At 45.6% G+C, this 23,645-nt stretch overlaps 1 protein-coding gene across 3 annotated transcripts in view; it reads right to left on the bottom strand.

Moving 5' to 3' along the window:
* Stk38l (serine/threonine kinase 38 like) overlaps positions 1-23,645 on the bottom strand; it is a 63,397-nt gene that overhangs the window by 9,183 nt on the left and 30,569 nt on the right. For 2 of the 3 annotated variants that reach the window (XM_057785778.1, XM_057785768.1), the window contains exons 2-6: positions 12,856-13,000; positions 11,709-11,760; positions 2,381-2,503; positions 1,899-1,982; positions 879-1,002 (exon numbers count right to left, since the gene is read on the bottom strand). In XM_057785778.1, the coding sequence (XP_057641761.1) occupies positions 879-1,002; positions 1,899-1,982; positions 2,381-2,503; positions 11,709-11,760; positions 12,856-12,989 (517 nt within the window). In that variant the 5' untranslated portion in view covers positions 12,990-13,000. Of the gene's footprint in view, positions 1-878; positions 1,003-1,898; positions 1,983-2,380; positions 2,504-11,708; positions 11,761-12,855; positions 13,001-23,645 lie in introns of those variants that run through there. The other variant, XM_057785789.1, reaches the window with a different exon arrangement.

Below are 23,645 nucleotides of genomic sequence, written 5' to 3' on the forward strand. Positions count from 1 at the left end.
TCAAACCACCCTGCAATGTGCATGCAGCGGTGTCAGTGGGGAGCACGTGCCATTATTGTGGGCAGAGCAGAGGTGAGCACAGAGTGAACAGGCCCACCTAGGGACAGAATTCTGACTTTCGGAATAAGGCTATTTCCTTAACTCTACAGTGCGCTAGACAGACAGACAGAGTGAACAGGCCCACCTAGGGACAGAATTCTGTCTTTTGGAATAAGGCTATTTCCTTAACTCTACAGTGTGCTAGACAGACAGACAGAGTGAACAGGCCCACCTAGGGACAGAATTCTGTCTTTCGAATAAGGCTATTTCCTTAACTCTACAGTGCGCTAGACAGACAGACAGAGTGAACAGGCCCACCTAGGGACAGAATTCTGTCTTTCGGAATAAGGCTATTTCCTTAACTCTACAGTGCGCTAGACAGACAGAGTGAACAGGCACACCTAGGGACAGAATTCTGTCTTTCGAATAAGGCTATTTCCTTAACTCTACAGTGTGCTAGACAGACAGACAGAGTGAACAGGCCCACCTAGGGACAGAATTCTGTCTTTCGAATAAGGCTATTTCCTTAACTCTACAGTGCGCTAGACAGACAGACAGAGTGAACAGGCCCACCTAGAGACAGAATTCTGTCTTTTGGAATACAGGCTATTTCCTTAACTCTACAGTGCACCGCAATGAACACTCAATAGGAATATATCAAATGTCATCCCAACTCCTTCAAAGTGACATGGTTTGTGGCCAGATCACCTTCCACTACTCTGGAAGTAAATACTGAAAACTGGTGGCTGTGTATAAACTCAATAAGTCGGTAGTAAAACTAGCTGACGTGATCACTGCCTGTGCCTGTGAGCTCAGGTCTGTCCACCACTGCTATTTACCTCCAGGAAGAAATTCCATGATCAGATAGAGATTCCGCTTGTCCTGAAAGCTGTAGAACATCTTCACCACCCAGGCACCGTCTGCTTCCACCAGAATGTCTCTCTCTGCTCGGATGTGAGCCACCTACACGAGTGTTTTGTAAAGGTAACTGACCCGTTCCAACGACCCATCCCTACTAGTTACACAGGAGGCGCACAGACACTCGTGTGCTCGTTAAATAGGCAGAACCGAGGGAGCCATTTACTTTAGCTCATCTCCTTAGGCCTATGGGTGAACAGATTCTCTAACCCTGTGAATTAATTGGTGGATTCCTGTTTGCTAGGATGGGCTAGTGTTCCTACAGGAGGAGACGGCAGGAGTGCCCAGGGGATCCCGTGTCTGCTCTCCCAGCAGTCACCAGGAGAGGGAGTGTGGTACCCGAAGGAAGGCAGCCATCAGAAGGAGACAGCAACCATCAGAAACTAAAACCTACCCAACTTTCTGACCTTGAACAGAACCAGGAGAAAGTAATGGCATCTGTTGTCTGTGACCCCAGCCTGTGTTGTTTTCCTTCCTTCCTTCCTTCCTTCCTTCCTTCCTTCCTTCCTTCCTTCCTCCCTCCCTCCCTCCCTCCCTCCCTCCCTCCCTCCCTCCTTCCTTCCTTTTTTTCTTTTTCTTGTTTTGGTTTTTCGAGACAGGGTTTCTCTGTGGTTTTGGAGCCTGTCCTGGAACTCCCTTTGTAGACCAGGCTGGCCTCGAACTCACAGAGATCCGCCTGCCTCTGCCTCCCGAGTGCTGGGATTAAAGGTGTGTTCCACACCACCTGGCTCTGCTGTTTTCTAATAGCAACTGTGCAAACTAACACAGAGTTTATAAAGCTGGAGAAACTGGAATTTGAACCTATGTATTGAAAACACTAAAACAGACTATAAATTTAGTAATATTTAGTAAGCTGGATTTCTTTCTACAGTTTTTCAACACCAGCACTGCTCTGGGTCCTCTGATAGAGGCCCCTGGCACTGCACGGTGGGGAGACACACCTGCTCTTTCTCGAGCATGTCGGCTTTTCTCAGGATCTTCATGGCGTAGATGTGCCCTGTGTCTTTCTTCTGGACCAGCCGTACCTAGAGCACAGATGTAAGTGTTGGACAGTAGAACAGCTTCCTTTACTGAGCCTTGGAATTTACCATTGATAACGTCAAAGAAATCACACACACACACACACACACACACACACACACACACGGAGCAGGGGTCTAGTGTAGCCCAGGCTGGCCTTGAGCTTATTATTAGCTGTGAATGACCTTGAACTTCTGACCCTTGGCCTCCATCTCCCAAGTGCTGAGGATACAGAGGTGTGCCATCACACCTGGTTTCTATGGGGCGGAGTCAAAAGCAGGGCTTTGCGGATACTAGGCAAGCACTCTTAGCAACTGACCTGTGACCTTGGAGCCTAGGAACTACATTTAAACACGGTACAGCACCTGCTCTCAACAGTGGTGATGTCAACAAAGCAGCTCACCTCTCCGAAAGCTCCTCTCCCGATCACCTTCAGAGACTCAAAGTCATCCAGGCCAAGTCTGGTCCTCTTGAGGCGTAAAAACTCTGTTTCTTTACGAGCATGCTGTGATCGGCGTAACTTTTTCTATCAAAAATAGAATTTAAAAAGATTAAAGAAAGGCTGTTTCAAAGGCATGGATGATACACATAAAAACAAAGACAGGCGGTGGTGGCGCAGCCTTTAATCCCAGCACTGGGGAGGCAGAGGCAGGTGGATCTCTGTGAGTTCAAGGCCAGCCTGGTCTACGGAGTGAGTTTCAGGACAGCCAGGGCTACAGAGAAAGTGTCTTGGAAACCAACAAAGGCAGAGCAGCTGAAGAGACAGCTCAGAGGCTAAGACTGTGATTTTCTTGCAGAGGCTGCAAATCACACTCAGCTCCAGGGCATCAGGTGACGCTGGCCTCCTCAGGCCCTGAGCTCTCATGCACATATCATTTAAAATAAATGACGGGAGAGAGGTATGGTATCTTAATTATATGTTTGTCTATAATCTACATGCCAATGTCAAGTATTTATTAAGCAAGGGAAAAATACAACAGTAATAAAAAGACATTTTTAAAACAACTTTTAAGTATGTACCCTTGAAAGCAGACATTACAAGTAGGCTTTTCAAGTAGACCTGTAAGTAGACTACATCATCTTAACCTCTATTATATGTGTATATTGCTGCCTTGTGAGTGGTAATTTAACTCACAAAAATAAATCTTAGATACTGCAAATGCCCTGAGTATTCTGATATGTGTTATTTACTTATTTTTGAGACAGAATCACTGAGTAGCCCAGGCTTGACTGGAACTCATGGCTGTCCTCCTGCCCCAGCTCCTGAGTGCTGGGATTACAGGCATCTGTAGCCAGGCTCTACTTCCTCTGACAACTTATTTTTACTTTGTCAGCAAATCTGCCTCAATTAATTTACTTTCCCAGGTGCTGTCACAGCTGCTGAACCCTGTGACCTGCAAAGTCACACAACAGCAGTGTTTCCAAGGTGATTTACTTAGAGTAAAACTGATTCTTGCACAAATTTCAGCAAACTGCATGAAAGTTCATATAACTTTCTAACGACATGAAATTACAAAATAAAAATTACAAAGTATCATTAAAATATCAACCTAGCTGGGAATGGTGGCATACACCTTCCATCCCAGCACTCAGGAAGCAGAGGCAGGTGAGTATCAGGGAGTTCTAGGTCAGCCAAGATTATAGGGATACCCTGTCTCAAATCACAATCCCAGAGAACTCAGACAACAATGAGGACCTAAGAGAGACTTACATAGATCTAATCTACATGGGAAGTAGAAAAAGACAAGATCTCCTGAGTAAATTGGGAGCATGGGGACCTAGCGGGAGAGTTGAAGGGGAGGGGAAAGACAAGGAGGGGAGCAAAGAAAAATGTAGAGCTCAATAAAAATCAATTTAAAAAAAAGGTGCACACCAAAAAACAAACAAACAAACAAAAACCAAACCCATCCAAGTCAATACTAACACAGTAACACTCTGATTCGGCAAAGATAATAAAATAGGAACTATTTCTAAGCAACATTTTGAACTACCCAAACGCTGCATTTAGAAATCATTCACTTTCTTTTCTAACCTCACTGGCTCCTCACCTAATAAAAAGTCGAGTCCATGACTCAGGGACAGTTCCCAGAACAGGCAGCACACAGTGGGAAACAAAACCACTCCTGCTCATGTCTGAGTGACCCCATCAACCTTTCTAGGCTGAGCTCAGGACACAAGTCCTAACACTCCATCAGCTCAGCACACTGCTCCAAGCAGAGCCACTCACCTGTCCTGAGCCTGCTTGTCTGCGGTAGGGTTAGGTGTCTAACTAAGTCTGAGTTCCATCAAAACAGAACTCTAGTACTTGGAGCAGAGGTAGGAGGGAAGCAATAACTTCTTCAGTTCACACAGTTCAATGAAGACACACTGATGTTTTTTATTTTAAATTTATTTTATTTTATGTATAAGGATATTTTGCCTGAATGTATGTCTTTGTACCATGTGAACGTCTGGTGTCCACAGGTCAAAAAAAGGTGTCAGATCCCCTGGAACTCAAGTGGCAACTGGCTGTGAGCTGTCATGTAAGTTTTATGAACTAAATCTGGGGCCCTTGCAAGATCAGCCAGTGCTTTGAATCACTGAGCCACTTCTCCAGCCTCCAGTTTGATTTGTGGTGTGTCTGTTTCGTGTGTGTGTGTGTGTGTATCTTTGGGTAGGAACCAGGCAATAAAGGAAATGAAGATTTAGCAAATATTGCTTTATATGTGTTACTTTATAAAACAGACTGGACTTATCTTGGGATTTTGGAAACTTAAATCGTTTAAATAGACGAATGCAGCTAAAATCACATTTATGTTTATATGCTGTGGATATTAGTTTAAGGTGTGTTATATTCATTCATGCTGTGGTGTCACCCAGCTACACAACCAGTTATGGAGTAAGAAGAAAAGGAAGGAATGTAGAATAGAGAAAGGTAAGAGCTCAGAGGCAAAAGATAGACGGGATAATTTAAGTTATGGAAAGCTGGCTAAGGCCAGGTGTTCGTGAGTAAGAATAAATCTCCTTGCATGTATATGGGAACGGGGTGGTGGGCCCCCAAAGAGCAAAGAATAAAAATAACCAACTACGGGGCTGGAGAGATGGCTCAGTGGTTAAGAGCATTGCCTGCTCTTCCAGAGGTCCTGAGTTCAATTCCCAGCAACCACATGGTGGCTCACAACCATCTGTAATGAGGTCCGGTGCCCTCTTCTGGCCTGCAGACATACACACAGACAGAATATTGTATACATGATAAATAAATAAATATTTAAAAAAAAAAAAATAACCAACTACATTTCGGTGTACCAACATGAAGCGTGAATTATCACAGGGCCTGAGAAAGCTTTAAAAAAAAATGGACACGACTCCTTTAAGAGAGTTCGCCTTATAGCAAGCCCTTGAACAGCCAGTACATTAAGTGGGGTGAAAAAGCTAAGTGAAAAAGTCCCATGGCACAAGCATCGGCATTCCAGAGCTCTGGGGGTGAACACAGTTCCCAGTCATGTGCCTCTGACCAGGCCTCCGGCTTTAGGCTTGGCCTACACGGACCCGAGAAGCAGGCAGAGCCAGCTGCTGAAGCTGGTAGAGGTCATTGCTTAGCAGTTTAAAGGCTCATTTAGTCAAAAAAAGACTAGCAATACACAGCAAAAGAGGTCCAGTAGAAAAAAAAAAACTCTTAATAGGTTCCACTGTGTTTAACAATGTGCATAGGTGTAAGAAAAGAGAAAGGATTTAGGCAATCATAGAAAAAAAATAAATGTTTAAAAATAATAAAGTCATTAAAGAGAGAGTGAAGTAATATAAAAGAAAAAAGCAATGTGAGATGGGAAATTCCAGGGAGTCTGGGTCCTGGGCGTTGCTGAGGAAAGGGCAGCTGCTGGGGTGTGGGACGAAAGGACTCCTGAAATAAACCAGCCGGGGTGTTCTAAGAACGTCTTAACTTTAAAACGGAACTCAAAAAATGCACTGATTTGGAGAAGAACGTTTGCTTGTATTTCCACAGCAAACGAGAGGCTGTGGCTTCCTTCAGGATTGATATAGATCAGGTTTGACCAGGGAAGACCTGAATCTCGACAGGATATAGATAGATAGATAGATAGATAGATAGATAGATAGATAGATAGATAGATAGATAGATAGATAGTAGATAGATAGAGATAGAGATATCAACAAAGATTACAGCTGGTCTTCCCAGGACTTGGCCACTATCTCAATTTTCTCAGTGACCCCTTAAGAATGCCTCCACCCACAAACAATAGGATGCAGTCTAGAAAAAATGATGCCCACATTCCCAAGAGTAGATGTTTGATATCATTTAGAGGAATATAGGAATACAAGATAAAAAGACAACTATTAATCCCAGATATTTTACATTGGCATGGATTTTGGTATATTGATACAAATTTAAAGTTATTTTTATTACACTATATAAACATTTCTATTCTTATTTATGTTGCTCACTTAAAAATGCAATGTGTAATTAAGAGATGAGGTTAATATAAGTTAGTCTATAACAATCAAACTTGTGATATTAGGTATGTTTTCAAGGCTAAATAGGTATAGTTTAAACAGATGACTTGCAAATACTTCAAAGACCTACAGAATAAGGCACTTAAGATGTTTAATAACCTAAGATTTCAATGAGACACATTTGCTCCTGGCAGCACCAATCTACTTCATAAAGGGATGATGGGCATCAAAGAAACTCCATATGGAGTTTGCTTTCCATGTGAAAAGAACACAGGACAAAGACTGCTGAGCTTTGCCAAGACAAGGCAGGACAGTCCTTTGAAATTCCACCTCACAGGAAAGTCTGCTACACAGTCTAGTCCTGCAAGCTGAAGATGGATATCCCAAACATTGCAGAGGAACTCTGGGTGACTGCCAGATGTTTCTGCTGTTAGGTAATATTACATCCTTCTGGGGCCTTTGGTGGTGTTAAAGACTAAACAAAGTTATAGTTTTCCTTAGTTAGGCTAGAAAGTAAATTAGGTATAAAACTTTGGAATTACTAAGATAGATAATGAAATATTTTCTCTGAATTTGCTAACTGCAAACAGACTGAACACAGTAACTCTTACTTGATGTTTATGTTGTATGTGGTTTTACTGTGTTAAAGTTAAAACCTTTCATTTTTATTTAGACAAAAGGGGGAGATATTGTGAAATCTTAGCTGAAGGTGTGTGACATTTGTTTACACTGTGGGATGTTTGCCGAATGACGCAGATGATGCAGAGCTGAGTTGTGTTCCTTCAGGTCGCATTTGTTTAACTCTGTGAAGCTGTTCCTTCACCTGTCTGAAACACCTGATTGGTCTAATAAAGAGCTTAGTGGTCAGTGGTCAACAGCCAGGCAGGACAGGTGAGGCAGGCATACAGTGGGAATAAACAGAGGAGGGAAGCAAGGGAGGGAGGAGGGGGGAAAGGAAGAGAGACGGATGCCAGGGGCCAGCCACCTAGCAACACAGTAGGCCACAGAATCAGAAGAAAAGAAAGAGACAGAGAATAAAGAAAGTCAAAAGCCCAGAGGCAAAAGGTAGACAGAATAATTTAAGAAAAGCTGGCTAGAAACAAGCCAAGCTAAGGCCGGGCATTCATAAGTCAGAACAAGTCTCTGTGTATTTATTTAGAGCTGGGTGGCGGCCCCCACAGAGTGAAGAATAACAGACAGACAACTATATCTGCATCATTACAAAAGCAGGGACGGCGTTCACAGCCCAGCGTGTCCCCTGTGCTCCCCTCTCCCGGGAACCCAGCACCGCTGCTCTGTGCACGGGTGGTAGCTCTGAGACTCAGCTCGATTCAAGGCCCAGAACCAGAGTTTTCTTTTAAAGGCCACTTGGTGGCACTACAGCACTGTATACCGCATGGCAATAAAAGCGCTTGTTTTAATTTCAAATTGCACATAATATATGCACATGTGCTGAGGATCTGCAGACAAGAGTCCGCTAAAACCCAAAACAGCAACAATAGCACCAACTTACAGGCACTGAGTTTCTGACAGGTTCTCCCGTCTGCCAGCACACAGCCCTTCAACAAAAGGGCACCACAGTAGAACCCGGGCCCCAGGACAACCCATGCAGTGACTTTAGCCCGTCAGGCAGCACTGCAGTCCAGTGGTAGCTGAAGCAACGTCACATTTTTAAAGCCATGAACAGCACTTACTGTATCTGCTCAGAATGTGTATTGAAACAAGAGCCCTGTGCTAGCCCTTCCTTTCCCCTACTAAGGTAAGACCTGAGGCAGACGACTCTTCACGGCTCTCTCCTGCAGCTTAAATCACTTATTTTCATTTTCCCATTAATAAGCATCCATTTTTGATGACTCTTGTTAATGAACAAATACCCTGTCCCTGTGTTTTGAGGCAATCCCATTTTGGAGCTGGCAATCTCTTGCATCTCCCTCCCCAGGGCTGGGATTAGAGACTCCATTCCTTTCCAAATGGATCAGATTCTCAGTCTGCAGGATGCTCAAGCATCTAAAAAGCAGTTAAGGTATTTCAGAGTTCTGAGATATTACAGGGCTCAGCTAACCACGTCATGTCAGCCACTGCTGTGCACAGCCACACACAGTTTAAGGACCTCACAGCTCACCCGTGGACCACTGCACAGACATCTTCTATTACAGAATGAACTAAGGAAAAGCCACACTTGAAGGTAGCTCAGTTGGTAAAGTGCTTATCTTGCAGATACAAGGCCCCGAGTTTAGTCCCCATGGTTTATGCAAAAAGGCCAGGTGTAGTGGCACACACTTATCTCAGCACTGGGGAGGCAGAGACATGTGGAGCTCTGAGGCCAGCTGGCCAAGCAGCCTAGCCTACTGAACTCCAGGTCAACAGGGAAGCAGACAGCACTGGACTGACACCCCAGGCTGTCCTCTGGCCTCACATGCACCCCACATCCACACAGACACATAAGAAGATTTTAGGTTTATTATTTTTTAAAAACAAGAAATTCTAATACTAAAATTGAATTTGTTTTTTTATATACAACATAATCAGAGTCCAAGCACAGAACCTAAAATAAACACACAGAGATTTTAAACTATCTCCACAGAAAAAGTGGACATATATTACTAGTCAACAACTTTTTTTTTTTTTTTGGTTTTTCGAGACAGGGTTTCTCTGTGACTTTGGAGCCTGTCCTGGAACTAGCTCTTGTAGAGCAGGCTGGTCTCAAATTCACAGAGATCCGCCTGCCTCTGCCTCCCGAGTGCTGGGATTAAAGGTGTGCACCACCATCGCCCGGCCCTACTAGTCAGCAACTTTAAGAAACAAAATGATTCGACATTTCTACAAGCTATTTACAAGAACTAAGGAAAACCATTAGCATCCACTAGGGGGAGCCAGGGGCCGCTACAAACAGACTTTCCCAGGCTGTTCCGGACTCCCAAGTTGGCTTTAAAACTCTTTTATCACTTGGCAACATTTCTAAAAGTAGCTTAAAAATGTTTAGAAAAACACCCAGACTTCCAGATCTTGTACAACTGGAGCCTGGCTAACAGAAGGGCAACTGCTCTGTGCCCTGTCCTCTAACACAGCAGATCTGAGCTCTTGGGATCTGACAAACGGCATGTCTTCATTAACAAAGAGTGGGAAGAACAAATGTATTAACCAAAAACAAGCAAACAAACAAAACCTATTTCTTCCTCCACCTCCCCTCTTTCCTTTTTCCCCTGTGGCAGGGTCCTGCTATACCCTGCAAGTTGTCCTTCAATGTATAGAGTTGGGGGGGGGGCATCTATTTCAGCAACCTTTCCCTAGATTTTAAATTAAGATTCTGTATTTAAGATTTCTATATTGACCGGGAAGTGGTAGTGCTTGCCTTTTATCCCAGCACTTGGGAGGCAGAGGCAGGAGGATCTCTGAGTTCAAGGCCAGCCTGGTCTACAGAGCAAGTTCCAGGACAACTAGGACTACAGAGAAACCCTGTCTTGAAACACCAAAATATAAAATGAATAAATAAATAATACAAAGAAAGACAAAAAAAATTCTGTGTGAGCCCAATCATTACAAGCTGTAAGAAAGGTGTAATGTTAATGAGGAAAACTAAGGAGACGTCCTTGCCTTTCTCTATGGACCAGGATGCAGCCTCTAAATTACTCCTCTCACTAAAATTTAAGAAGATAAAACAGGGTTTTCAGATACTTATTAATTTTACGTAAATAACTTTAACCTTCCCTAGCCTCCGTAGGATGTCGGACAGCAGGGCAGGCACAGCGAAGAAAGCTGTGGGCTCTGTAGCTCACTGGGTTCCAAGCCTCACCTGGTGGTCAGCGTCTTCACTTCAGGCCCCTTGCTGACCGCTGAGGGTTGGTCAACCTAGACTGTGACTCGTTCTCATCTGGAGAATAAAGCTTTTTGTTTTGCACGCCTTCAACTCCCTTCCCTTCCTACTGCCCTCTTTAACACACTGGCTATTCTGCATGCACACAGTGCCAGTCCGTGAAATAAACTCTGCCCATCAGTTCAGATTCAAATCAGTTGCTACGTTCTCCACAAAACCTTTTCTGAGCCCCTGTATGGCCGGTGTGGGGGGGGGGTGTCTGTGTATTTTCAAAGTTGCTATATTCCATGATGTATATGTATTTTTCACTTGTTGGAAGGGGGGCTGCTGGGACTCAAACCACTGCCCACCACTACCGAAGTATCATTCCGGCCCTCTGTGTGCTCTGGGATGAGATGCTGAGTGAGGCAGGATGCAGTCTCTGTCTCTGGGAAGATGCTGACCTCAGGCTACCACAAGGACAGGAAGAGTGTCAGTGTAGAATGTAGGGCAGGCAGTGCAATCAGGGAGGATTTCCCAGTGAAGTGAGATGCTGGGGAGGAGAGCAAGCTTCAAGAGGCAGAAATAGCACATGAGAAGGGCCACAGATGAGCAGGGAGAAGTCACAGCAATTCGGGATCGGTCACGGCTGGATGGAGTGCCAAGAGCTAAGGCTGGAGAGAAACAGCCCGCTAGTAAAGAAGCCTGCATTGCACGGTATTAACTACCCTTCTATTGAGATGAAACACCACAACCAAGGTAACTCCTGAGAGACACTGCTTGTGCTCACAGTTCCAGAGGTTAAAGTCCAAAGGCATGGCAGCAGAAGCTGGAAGCCAAAGGAATCCTGAGCCACAAGCAGGAAGCAGAGAGCGCAAACCTGAAATGGTAATTCTTGGAACTCTCAAAGTTAGCCTCCAGCAAGGCCAATCTCCTGAGCCTCCCAAACAGCACCACCAACCAGGAACCAAGCACAAAAACACAGAGGCTGGGGGTGAGGAGAATGCAGGGGCGGGGAGTGTGCAGGGGGGCGGTGTAGGGGTCATGACATCTCACTGAAGCCATCACAAGCAGGAAGGACAGTCAGTCAGACTTGTTTGCAGAATGCAGAAAAACTGGGGAGAGGAGGAAGAGACCATTTCAAGACATCAGTGAGATGCAAGAGAGCCTAAGTTAGGGAGTAAATCATTAAAAAAATATTCAGAAAAAAATGTAAGAAGACGGAATCGACAGACAGGTCCAGAGTCGACCCCCGCCCCTCCCCCACAGAACACAGTCAATGGACAGTGCCCAGCACCTAACCCTGTCCCCCACACCCAGAACGCTGTGGATGGTATTCAGCAAATGTGAAGTTCTTGGGGACAAAGGCCATCTCTTTCTAAGGTACCCACAAAAGCAACACAGTAAGAAGTCATATTCAGATGGAGAAAGCTAGCCCAGCCAAGTCACGCGGTCAGCCGACACCAGTTAGTACAGACGGTTACGGTACCTCCTCATCTGCCAATCCTTCTTCTTCCATGGCCACTTCTAATTTCTTCTGCCTTTTCCAAAGGAAAAAATAATTAGACTTTCTAAAACATTCTTATTTCCATTTGAGAACTACAGTCATTTATCCAAGCGTGTGCTAAGAAAATCTTTCACATTGGACCAAGATCCAACTACTCACTATGATCGGATTCTTTTCTGAGATACTTAGAGGCGATTTAGCATTTTCATACTGACCAAAGCTTTTACTTTGGATTATACAAAAGAAGACCAAGTTGGGTCAAGGATTTTTACCCAAATGGGGTCAAGGACTGAGGATCAACCACCACAGTCTTTATTATCTGTTACTCCTAAGAACACACCAGAAGATAAGCTCCTTTTTAAATCAGTGCTGAGACCACTCCCTCCCTTCCTCCTGATGGAAAACTCATAACAACTGCATCTAAACTCCGCTGGAGTATGTATCTCAGGCGTGCCTGCTGCTGGATTCCACTTGTGTACTGTTCCCCAGGCCCAGCCTCAGAGTGCGATCTCATGCTGGCCTCTGTGCCTGCTATCATGAAAGGGCTGCCAGGGCTGCTCGGTGGTTGAGTCCCAGTTGTTTTCTCCGCAGAATAAGCAGGAGCTGATGGGCCCCTTCCAGGACACTGCCCTGTGGTAGAGCCCAGCCCAGGATGCTGAGACCCGGTGTGTGCTATTCCACCTCCTCCACTTCCTCTTATCATGTGTGAACGATGTTCTTCCTGGTCAAATGTCACTGTCATTTGGGAAGTGCTCCCTTGGTCCCCTATCGTCACTCCCCACTCTCACGGAGCATCTCGCATACACTCCAGGTTTCACTGATGCAGAATGACATGCCGTCCTTATTTCTCTGTGCCCACTAATGCCCCACAGCACCAGTGATGTCATACATTACTCTGTGGTTTCTAAAGTCATCTCTCTAGAGAAACGCACAAAGGCATACCACAACGCCACGGCTGCAAAGATCTGTGTTAAACAAGTGACGTGGGACACCAGCGTATGTGCACAAGACTCGGGGAACCCAGGAAATGAACCCAGCAACCAGGTGCGCTGTCAGTGCAGAACACAATAGAGGCCAGGGCTCCCAAGCAGCCACATAAAACTAAGCACACACTCAGCCTTCACTGTACCTGGTTTCTCTCTCTTCATGCTGCAAAATCAGGTTGCTGTAAAAATTCTCCAGTGTGAGCTTGGCCACAGTCACTCTCTCCCTGGTATGGTTGCTCATAGGAAAGGTGGTTGTTGCCCCTGCTGTCATTGCCATAGTAACCGGAACTGAAATGACATAGTAAAAGCAAGTTCGTCAGCAGTTTTTTAAAAAAACAAACTTCTGATTTCTTTTTATCAAACTCTAAAAATGTTTCACTTCTACTAAGAATAATTAACAACTCAGATTTCTTAATAATAATAAGTAACTAACAATAAATAGATTCAAGCCAGGTATGTAACACCAGCACCAACCACCCCCAAAGACGCACGGGTCCCAAAGCCAGAGAAATTGATTCTGTCCTGGAAAATCCAGAGCTAATTATAGAAAGACGCACGGGCAGCAGTGTGCACGGTAACAGACATGCTGGCTCACGAAAGGTCGCATTGCTGGGTTCACTCTGCTGATTTATCGACCACTTGTCAAACTTCGTAAGATTTTGCCAATAGTTCCATTTCTAATGAACACGTCTCTTAAGATAGGATGTGGTTTCAGCGGTGTCCAAACTCACATGTGGGCACCAGCACTCACACAGGCGTATGTTTTCGGGACGGGGTCACGAATGCTCTTTTCATTCCAAATTCCATTTCTGGTATGGCACTATGTAGCATTTTCTCCAGACTATGAGGTACATTTCATTTTCAAATGAAGCTCAAATGCTTTTGAAAACCAGGCAGTAAATATAAAACTAAATGAATTAGTTTTGAGTGATATATGTCTTCTCAGAGAAACCCAAGTGCCAACTGTGACAAACAGTGACAAACCACTGAGATGAAGGTCATTTCAACCCCTAGGAAGGCAAGGAATTCGGTAAAACAGCCCAAGACAACTCTGCAGGCCACTGCCACAGCACTTCTGCAGTATTTGCTTACCACAGGCTCGGATAAGCCAGAAAGACAAGAGCAGCTCATATATAAAGGAGTTTTGGTACCTGGAAGAGGGTCCTAACAGATAATTCTGCACAAGAGATGGTTTGCCAAGTGAGTACTCCAAGTTCCACTGAGCCGACCAGCACTCCCCACAAACCTTGCACCACCTACCACTGGAAGACATGAAGACACAGGCTTCTGCCTGCGGACCTGGGCAGAGCCGGAAGCCAAGGATAGGAAAAAACAAAGAACTCCTGTTCATCAGACACAGACTGGAAGTGTGCGATTTATTCCCCTTGTCTCGTGGACTTCAGCAGACCGTGTACCACACAGTATGTAGTGCTATATGAGCCTCACACTCCCATCAGAGCTGCTCTGCAGATGGGTTAGCTCCGTAACGAGACGCGGACCTCAGCCCTTGCTTAAAACTTCCGAGGCTTCTTCTGCACACACCACACCAAACAAGCCTACAAACACCAGGGAGGGTGTCTCGGGACTTCGGACAGCAGCCCTCACTGCATCCCCAGGACAGGGAACTAGGGCGTGAGAAGCCCACACAGCAATGGGGTGTGGAGTCCGGACTCAATTCCAACTTGCTCCCTCAAGCCTGCAGTCCCTCACAGGACCTCCCTTAAACCACTCAGACTGGGGAACCTGCTGACTCTGCGGCTCCACCGTGTCTCTAAACTAACCTTCTCTATGAGAAGACATTGCTCATTCTTTGGTGGGTGGTCTCTAAATCTACAGCTCAGGCGCTGGTGTGTGTGGCTGCCAATCTCTTGCCCATTGCTCTAAACTAGAACTTCTCTGGTATCATATCCAACACAGAGCAGACAGTCATGAATAATGGGGGCCACTTCATAAATAAGAGCAGCAGAAGGGATGAAAGAGCTGGAAGAAAGCAAGGTTCTCTGACACAAGGGGTCAGAAACACAGTTCTGATCCGCCCGGATAGTAAGGTCTGACCCCAGTCACTGTTCCCAAGAGGAGATTGCAACTTATGCTCTGCTGACTTCACAGGCCTAAGGCCATGTAAGGCTGACGCCCAGCAAATCCATGGAAATAGGAGTGTCTCACCCCAAGGTGCCTCTGTGAGCGTGGCACGTAGCTTATTCAAAAATAAACTGCTGCACGATATAACAGTATTTCCTCAAAAATCAACAATAATAGAAAGTGTCCCAAGAACTGTCACAGCCACAAGGTCTGTAAGGACTTCACTTTAACTGAACCCTACGCAAAAGCATTTTTTAAAACCTCAGAAACCCAGGGTTCAAGTTCTGCTTCAAAATCGGATGTGGGAAAAGCAAAGCAGGGAAGAGAAAGAACCGTGTCACACAGCCAGCATCTCCCAAATCACGTCTGCTGTCAGGACTGGAGAGTGTGTTGGGGTGGTGGTGGGGTAGACCAAAGAATCAAATTTTCCAGTAAATTTAAGAAACCTAGATTACAGTTAAGAAAGATGCTCGGGACAAAACCTGCCAGCTTTCCTATGTCAGCATGTGTGCACCCTCAAGGGTATAGGCAGTGCCCTAGAGAGCATCCTCGGAGCACATGAAACCCAGGCTCACAGGCCTTCAGAGCTTAAGGAAGCAAGGGCCAGCTACTTTCTCAATAAACACTATCTGGGGGCAAGGGACCTCAAAAGCTCCACCCAAGCGCAATTCCTAAGGACGTCAGGATACTTTCTGTGTGTCTTTCCTGTGGCAATAATGACCATGCACAGGGAAATCTCCAGCTGAGAAGACAACACCCCAAAGTGCCGCAGCCATTCCCAGAAGCAAAACACAGGCAAGAGCAAACTGCACTACTCGAGGACAACAAAATCCTTTCACAGAGCTAAGGAAGAATCAAGCTTCTCTTAAAAACACAAAGTGACCCCGATCATGGAGTTCCATGACTTGTAAGTAAGGCTTGTGTAATCAGAAGAGGAGGTGGAGGAGACACCTTGGAGTAGGCAGACTGGTCTCAGCGGGGAGGTGCAGAACATACTCCCTGCTCGTCCGGCCAACATGCAAGATCTAGAGGCCAATCAAATTCTGGAAGCTACTATATCATAAGATTGGTATACAGAGCAAAAAAGCCGTGCACTGACTTACACAGGGCGAGGTGCCCTCAGGAGCAGGACCTGCATGTGGTCACAAAGCATTCTATTATCACGGGTTAGCAAAAGAGAAATCTGAATTAGGAGGTGCTGTTGCCAGGAAACCAGGTTGGTGTCCAGAGAGGACAGTCACCCCGTGTAAACATTCAGTGGCTTCGGGGTGGGGAGGGAACACGGCTGAAGAAGCAATCCCTGTCTCCTGTGGCCCCCAGACACTGACGGCAACACTAAGTGCCAAGGCTGACCAAACTGTCCCTTAGGAGCAGGTCTGTGGGCCACAGGAGAAAAGATGGCTGAGTAAAACGTTACACATGTCTGTGTAACACATAAACATGGGAAGGAAAATAAACAATTCTCACATCCCAGAGAGTGACTGCCTTAAAATACAGAGAGAACACATGAGGTCCTCAGACACAGATCTGTGGACCTGGATCTTTAGAAAGAACAGCAGATGAGGCTTCTTTCCTCCCCAAATGATGATGGAATGAACTTGACTCCAAAAACCCAAGACAGATGTCAGTAAAAACTTACTCTTACCCACTTTATAACTGTCATTATCATGTTCTTCCATTCGCATTAGACACACCTGAGAGTCCACAGGGCTCGACCGAAAGCCAGGTCAGAGAAGGGGCTGCCCATCACCTCTGCGATCAACGCCTGCAGCACTGGGGAGGCATTCTAAGCACTACAGGAACAATCCATTTGGTTTAGTGAAGTCCACACCTATGCCCCATTTATAACCACTTCATTTGGGTTCAAAGCTACACCACCTGGTGCTATGTTTACCTTCAGAAGGAAGGTTTTCCTTGTGCAGTGAAGTCCAACCCCAGTCCTTGGAGAGATTAGCAAGGAAGAACCTTTTGTTCTAACCAGACACAGGCAGTCTTTAAATTGTTTAATGTACAAAAAAAAAAAAAAAAACTACAAAGTGTTCAAACATTTCAAAGAATGATCCAGATCAGCAGCTGTTACACTGTAAACCCGTATCTTTAATGGACTTGACGCTCGTCTTTGTCCTTTATGAAAGACCTTTCTCTAACCAGAAAAGAAGACAGGATACTATCTGTAAGCCAAGAATTCCCAGACTGAGAGGCCCTTCAACTTCCTGTTCACCTAAACAAGTGACCCCAATTCATCAGGGAAATACTAGCAACAGTGAAGCACAGCATTCCTTAGCTTTGCAGGCGGGACACACACACACAGACATCTATACACAAAAGTGTGTCTCCATTACCAGCAAACTTCAAAGGCAGAAAGCAGTGGCTTTACCTGACCCTGAATGTCACCTCAGCATCTTTAATGTTACTGGATGCCTGGCAGTGTGAGGTCTCCTAATCCATCCTGACTGTGCTACCTCATGCCTGAAGCTGCAGCAGCCCCCCTCCACCCCTGATGCTGGAGCCCTGATGGAGTAGCCAGCCACAGCCTCTTCCCCAGGTGTAGATGAGAAAGCCAGAAATTCAGTCAGTTTAAGTTCAACACTAAGTATACATTAAAAACCCAAAATACATTATGTATGTATATGTCATATACAGCTTTCTAACACTAGATCTATAAACAAAGACTTTAATAAAGACAATAAATAAAAAGAGCATAATATACACGTTCAACATCACCAGCCAATCAGAGCACAGGGAATTTTACAGGCTACAAGATGCTCTTTGCAGTGAAGGAGAGTGCTCCTCCAGGTGTCAGCGGTGGAGCTGACAGAAGGAATCAACCTGTACCGCAGTGGACCTGGGCTTTGTCCTAGGAACCAAAGGATTGTGACAAGAACGGACGTTATGGAGCAAAACTAAAGACAAAAAGTGACTAGTGAGGAAAACCTGAAGTGAGCTTTTCAGTCACATTCCAGACTTCCTTTTAGGGAAGCTGTTTTTTGCAGGGAGCCTCAAAACTGCCTATGTAGGGGCTCAAATTACCAGTCTTTTCAAGTGTCCTCCCTACTGATGACTCAAAGGCTCACACTGAAATCACAAACCAGGGCAGCAGGAACCTGAGCTCAGCTACCTTCCAGCAGTATAAGGCAAGGGGAATTCTAACACGGAGAGAAGAGAAACAGAAAAGCTCTAGATTTGAGGGGGAGCCTGCTCCCTTTGTGCCCTCTGCATTCCAAGGAAGCTCTGCCGGATGGACCAGATGCAGGTACTGAGCCAAAAGGTGAAGGCCTGGTGTGAAGACAGAACAGCCAATGAATAGACAAGGGAGGGAAGGGGGAGTGGTGAGAGGTAGTGTGATGTCATGGTTAGGGGAGGAGCCAGCTGAGGTGTGATGTCATGGTTAGGGGAGGAGCCAGCTGAGGTGAGATGCCATGGTTAGGGGAGGAGCCAGCCGCGGTGTGACATCCTGGTTAGGGGAGGAGCTAGCCGGTGTGACATCATGGTTAGGGGAGGAGCCAGCTGGGCAAGCTACTCAACAGGGCTATCTGGGAAGCTTGGGCATCTGGGGACACTGCTCACTCTCCTGTAAGTGAACTGCTCAGACACATACACATGAACACACTCATGCACACACATATACACACTCACATACAAACACATAGTTATTCACACTAAGAAAGAGCGCATGGATTTTTGTGTGTGCCTTTGTCCTTTTCAGTTGGAATGAAAGGAGATCAAAGTGAACAACCCTGAACTACAAGTGGTCCTTTATGTGAGCAAGAAATGGGGACTAAAATTCAAGTGTACAGCTTAGAACCTAAATAGTCACAAGTGACTTCTACTAATTTCAAGTCTATTTTTTGGCCATCACAAATGATGAAAGAAACTGCTCCCAGCTAAACAGACACATGTGACCTGTGACTGACACTGTGCTAAACACACAGACCACTCAACTTCAGCCATCCTGACGAGATCGAGGAGGGACCTGTGCCACTGACACATGAGAATACAAAAATCTTTAAGACTTACAAAAAATAAGTGCTAATGACCAACTGAACAATTTACCACTGAGTCCTGAACAACACTGAAACACAACCTGGATTATTTGGGGGAAATGTGTGTGTGTGTGTGTGTGAGAGAGAGAGAGAGAGAGAGAGAGAGAGAGAGAGAGAGAGAGAGAGAGAGAGAGAGACAGAGACAGAGAGAGAGACAGAGAGAGAGACAGACAGACAGAGAGAGACAGAGAGAGAGACAGAGAGAGAGAACACTACCTAGCATGGAATAAAAATAAACAGTAGCAAGCTGTCATCAAGGGCACCCACTAATTAACCTTAAGAACTCAGGAAACCCCCCATAAAGCAGTGTCTAATTCAAGCCTATCCAGAATTTTCTAGACTCTAGCACAGGTTCCAATGTGGGAAATACAGCTGAGCACAGAGTAAGACCTTGAAAAGCCACATCTGCTTACAGAAAACTCACCTTAAGTGGTGTAAAGACGACCTTATCTGTTATTAAGGGACAGAGCCACCCCTCCATCTCTCTCACCTTCCAGAAGTGAAGCCGACAGACACGTGGGAAAACAAGCCGTGTGGCCCACAGACAAAGGTGGTGCAATGTGGCTGCCCCTGTGGATGTTTCCACGGAGACTGGTAAGTGCATGCACAGGACAGGGGGAAGCCCAGGGCACTGCAGCAACCTGCAGAGAAGTTCAGTGTCGGCACAGACATGGGGGCCAGCCCATGGGCTGTGTGGTCCCTATGTAACACAAGATCCCAACCTAACCCTAGCTACTGCTTCCCCCCTTACCTTATGGTCTGTGGATCAAAAAGTATGTCTGCCTGTTTTGTCCAGCTGGTTGAAGAAGGAAAACTAATCATGGGGCTTCTTGAAAGTCACACTGATCCCCACTATGGGAGAATCTTGGTTTTGTTTATGTGTTTCTTTGATTACAGTGAATTATCTTTCTGTCATTTATAAATCATTATTTTTCCTCCTCTTCCTCTTCAAGATAAGGTTTCTCTATCATCTGGCTGGCCTGGAATTCTCCACATAGCCCAGGCTGACCTCAAGGAAATCTGTCTGCCTTTGTTTCCAGAGTGTTGGTATTAAAGGTGTGAGCCACCAAGACCACCTCCCCAATTTAAGTCTTTTGTTCTGGTGTTCTACGGAAAAGTTCATTCATTGTCAAGAGAGACTAAGAGCATATCTGAACTCTCTGGCTATCACATCCCACTCTAAGTAGCTGGAATCACACCACAATGCTAACAGTTGTTAAGCAACTTCAATGTTCCCAGCATGAGAAAAGACTCACAAGGTTTTAGTTCACAGAAGAATTTGGCTATTTCAAGAGAATGCAGATTTATGTTTCAGGAGATTTATACTCCTATAAATCCACAGGCTTACATCAAAACTACTAAACATAATTCAAAGACTTGGATTAAGTGAAAAATCGTTGTAAACTAAGATTTGGGTACCCAGATATTAGAAGTTTATTATTCATTTATCTGACCCAACATATGTAAGTTATCATGCGTGTGAGTGTGGGCAGGTGTGAAGGCCAGTCCTCCCCTTCACTTTGTTTGAGGCAGCTCTCTGCATATGCCAAGCTACCTGGATACAACCTTCTGAGAATTCCATGTCCTACATCACAGTAGGGTTACAGATGTCTGGCTTTATGGGTACTGAGGATCTGACCTCGGGTCCTCATATCTGCATGGCAGGAGCTGCACCCAGAGTCATCTCTCTGGCCTCTTCTGTATTAAAATGATGATGACAGCCCAGTTGGATAACGCTTCGCTGGCCATCACCCGAGCACCCTCCCTGGAGGCTGTGCTCCCTGCTCAAGGCCCATCTTTCTAATGGGCTCTCCTGTCATAATCCCTGGAACCACCCCAGAGCTTTAAATAGACACTGTGTGTGCTCAGGTTTCCGGAAGCTTCACTGTCTGGGCAGGAAGACTGCTCACCCACCGCTGAAGGGGAGACAGGACCTAGGGAGAGGTTCAGGACTGAGCTACCTTTAGGTGGACTCCTGAGAGCCCGACAGTCTCGGGGCCCAAAAGGAACATTCTGGGAGGTGCTGTCTCCCAGCGCTGAGAAAACGGCTCCTCTTATCTGTTTGGCAGCCTGTGTTCAGAAAGTTCTTCTTACAGCTAACCTAATTCTTTTCCACTCAAACGCTAACTCACTTGTTTTTCTCATATTTTCCATAAAAATGAAAGCCTTCACGGTAGCAAGTGCCTTCTCAAATGACAGCCGAGTCCGCACTGGCTCTGACTCTGTTCCACAGCACAATCAGTGTGTTCTTACTTTCATCCATTTTGCTAAAGGAAGAACTGCTATGTTACTCACGGAGCCAATGTGTGAATAATACCAACTTCTGAAATGTGCGCACATCTAAACTCGCTACTTGACAAGTTAAAAGGAGCCCTCCCAGCACTGGTCTTACGATAAAATAGTGACAGTGACTGTAAGCTGCCTTGTCAGGCTCAGAACTTCATGTGCGGTGTGCAGCACCTTTTTATCTCTGCTGTGTGTGAGGTTGGTGCCTTTCACACTCAGGGGAAGAGTTACATCAGCAGATACCCTCCTCTGACCGCCATGGGCACCAGGCACACATATGCATACATACACACAGGAAAACATTCATACACATAAATTAAAGTGAACAAATCTAACAACATTCTTAAAAACTAAGAGAGGAGCCCAGTATGGTGGTACTCGTCTTTAGTCTCAGCACTTGGGAAGCTGTAAATTCAAGGTCAGCCCTGTCTACATAGCAGGTTCCAGGTTACCCAGGGAAACATAAAAAAAAAAGAGAGAGAGCCAGGCGGTGGTGGCGCACGCCTTTAATCCCAGCACTCGGGAGGCAGAGGCAGGCGGATCTCTGTGAGTTCGAGACCAGCCTGGTCTACAGAGCTAGTTCCAGGACAGGCTCCAAAGCCACAGAGAAGCCCTGTCTCGAAAAACAGAGAGAGAGAGAGAGAGAGAGAGAGAGAGAGAGAGAGAGAGAGAGAGAGAGAGAGAGAGAGGAGGAGGAGGAGGAGGAGGAGGAGGAGGAGGAGGAGGAGGAGGAGAAGAAGAAAATGCATGACCCAAGATTAGATGGCATGAGCAACTGCAGAACATGGCTGACCGGCTAGATATATACCCTTCTTCACCGTTTCTTCCATTTTCACAGCTGTACGAGGTATATGGCTGGGAATCCTCTCACACCCCTGCTCTCAGCCGCACCTTCCCACAAAAGTCTGCCCTCTGGAGCCTTTACTGGGAGAAAAGTGTGGCTCACCACCCAGCCTCAGTCTTAGCCTCAGGCTGATTCTGGTTCCTCTGCCAAGGTATTTCTGCTACCGTGGACACAAGGATTCAAACGAAAGATGATGGTTTTCTAAAGCCCCCTTCTAAGTTACACACAAACGGACAGTATCTGTTCTAATTATAGACAGCAAAACGATTTATTTAAAAACACACTAGTGAAGAGGGAGATGGTGACCCCTTCAAAGTCAGTCCAGGAAGACTACGTGTTTGAAGCCAGCCTGGACCACACAGCTAGATAACAAAGCCTATTAGAGTTTGTAGGCCATGTGGGTTTCCAGGGCAACGGTAGTAAAACAAAAAAGGTACGAGTGACACAATGACCACGCATAAGGACTGCTGACTGCCGGTGCACTCAGCACTAGAAGTAAAGGTGTGCAATAAGCACATGATGTCACTGAGTGTGCAGTATCTCTGAGGTGGACAAGACTAACCATATAAACATGGATGCAAAAACTAACAGCCTTGCATGGAACTCTAAGACAAACGCAGGGCTTCAGAATAGGGGCAGATTCACGTAAGCCACAGTGCCAGATACAAATGCCAGGTGGAAATGCTGGGCTACCGGAGGAACACACGTAGTCACAGGACAGTGATCACAAAGTGTCTCCCACTGGCCAGAACCCTCTAGGCTAGCATGGGCAGGGGGTCCTTACCACAGCCTGATCCCGACAAGTCCCTCTTCCGTAGGAGTCCTGCATCCACCCAGTTTCCGGACACGATGGAAATTGCTAGTACAGAAGACCCAGTGTGTGAGCGCATCTATTTCTGGAACGAAGTAGTTCTTTCCAAAATTACTGAGTCAGAAATTCTTACCAGCACTAGGTTTGGTTAAAAAAAAAAAAAAAAAAAAAAAGGGAGGGGGCAATTTTTAGTTAAATAAACAGGATGAACCTTCTGTCTCCTTCCAAGAAGCAAAATCTAAAGCTACACACAGCTTGGAAATTACTCCAGAGGGATGAGGGTAGATCTTGCTTTAAAAAAATTAATTACAAAAAATTATTCAATTACATACAAATTCTACAGTTATTTTACCTTTTTAAAATTTACTCATTTACGGGCGGTGGTAGCACATGCCTTTAATCCCAGCACTTGGGAGGCAGAGGCAGGTGGATCTCTGTGAGTACGAGTCCAGCCTGGTCTATAAGAGTTAGTTCCAGGACAGGATCCAAAAGCTACAGAGAAACCCTGTCTTGAAAAACCAAAAAAATAAAATAAAAATAAAGGGTGCCATGCGACGCTAGATGCACACTGTGTAACGCTCCAATCAAGACAGCGTCTGACGTTTAAAGCCGGTGCGATCACGCTCCTCCACCCATTTGTTAACATCACTCAGGCAGGGAGCACGCTACGGCCTTCTTCAGGTACTCTCTTTGCACAGAGAAAACTCACCGGTGATTTTAAGTCAATTTCACTAAAATAAGTAAGCCTACCTCACCCCTTGAGTGCCCTTCCTGTTGTTAATGTCATCCTGTAATCATAACTGCTGGTGCTTTAAATAAGCACAGCACACACAGAGGGATGTGCGGGTCTCACACACTAGCCTTGGG

Source organism: Chionomys nivalis, chromosome 1 (assembly GCF_950005125.1).
Source record: "Chionomys nivalis chromosome 1, mChiNiv1.1, whole genome shotgun sequence".
Lineage (NCBI taxonomy): Eukaryota > Metazoa > Chordata > Mammalia > Rodentia > Cricetidae > Chionomys > Chionomys nivalis.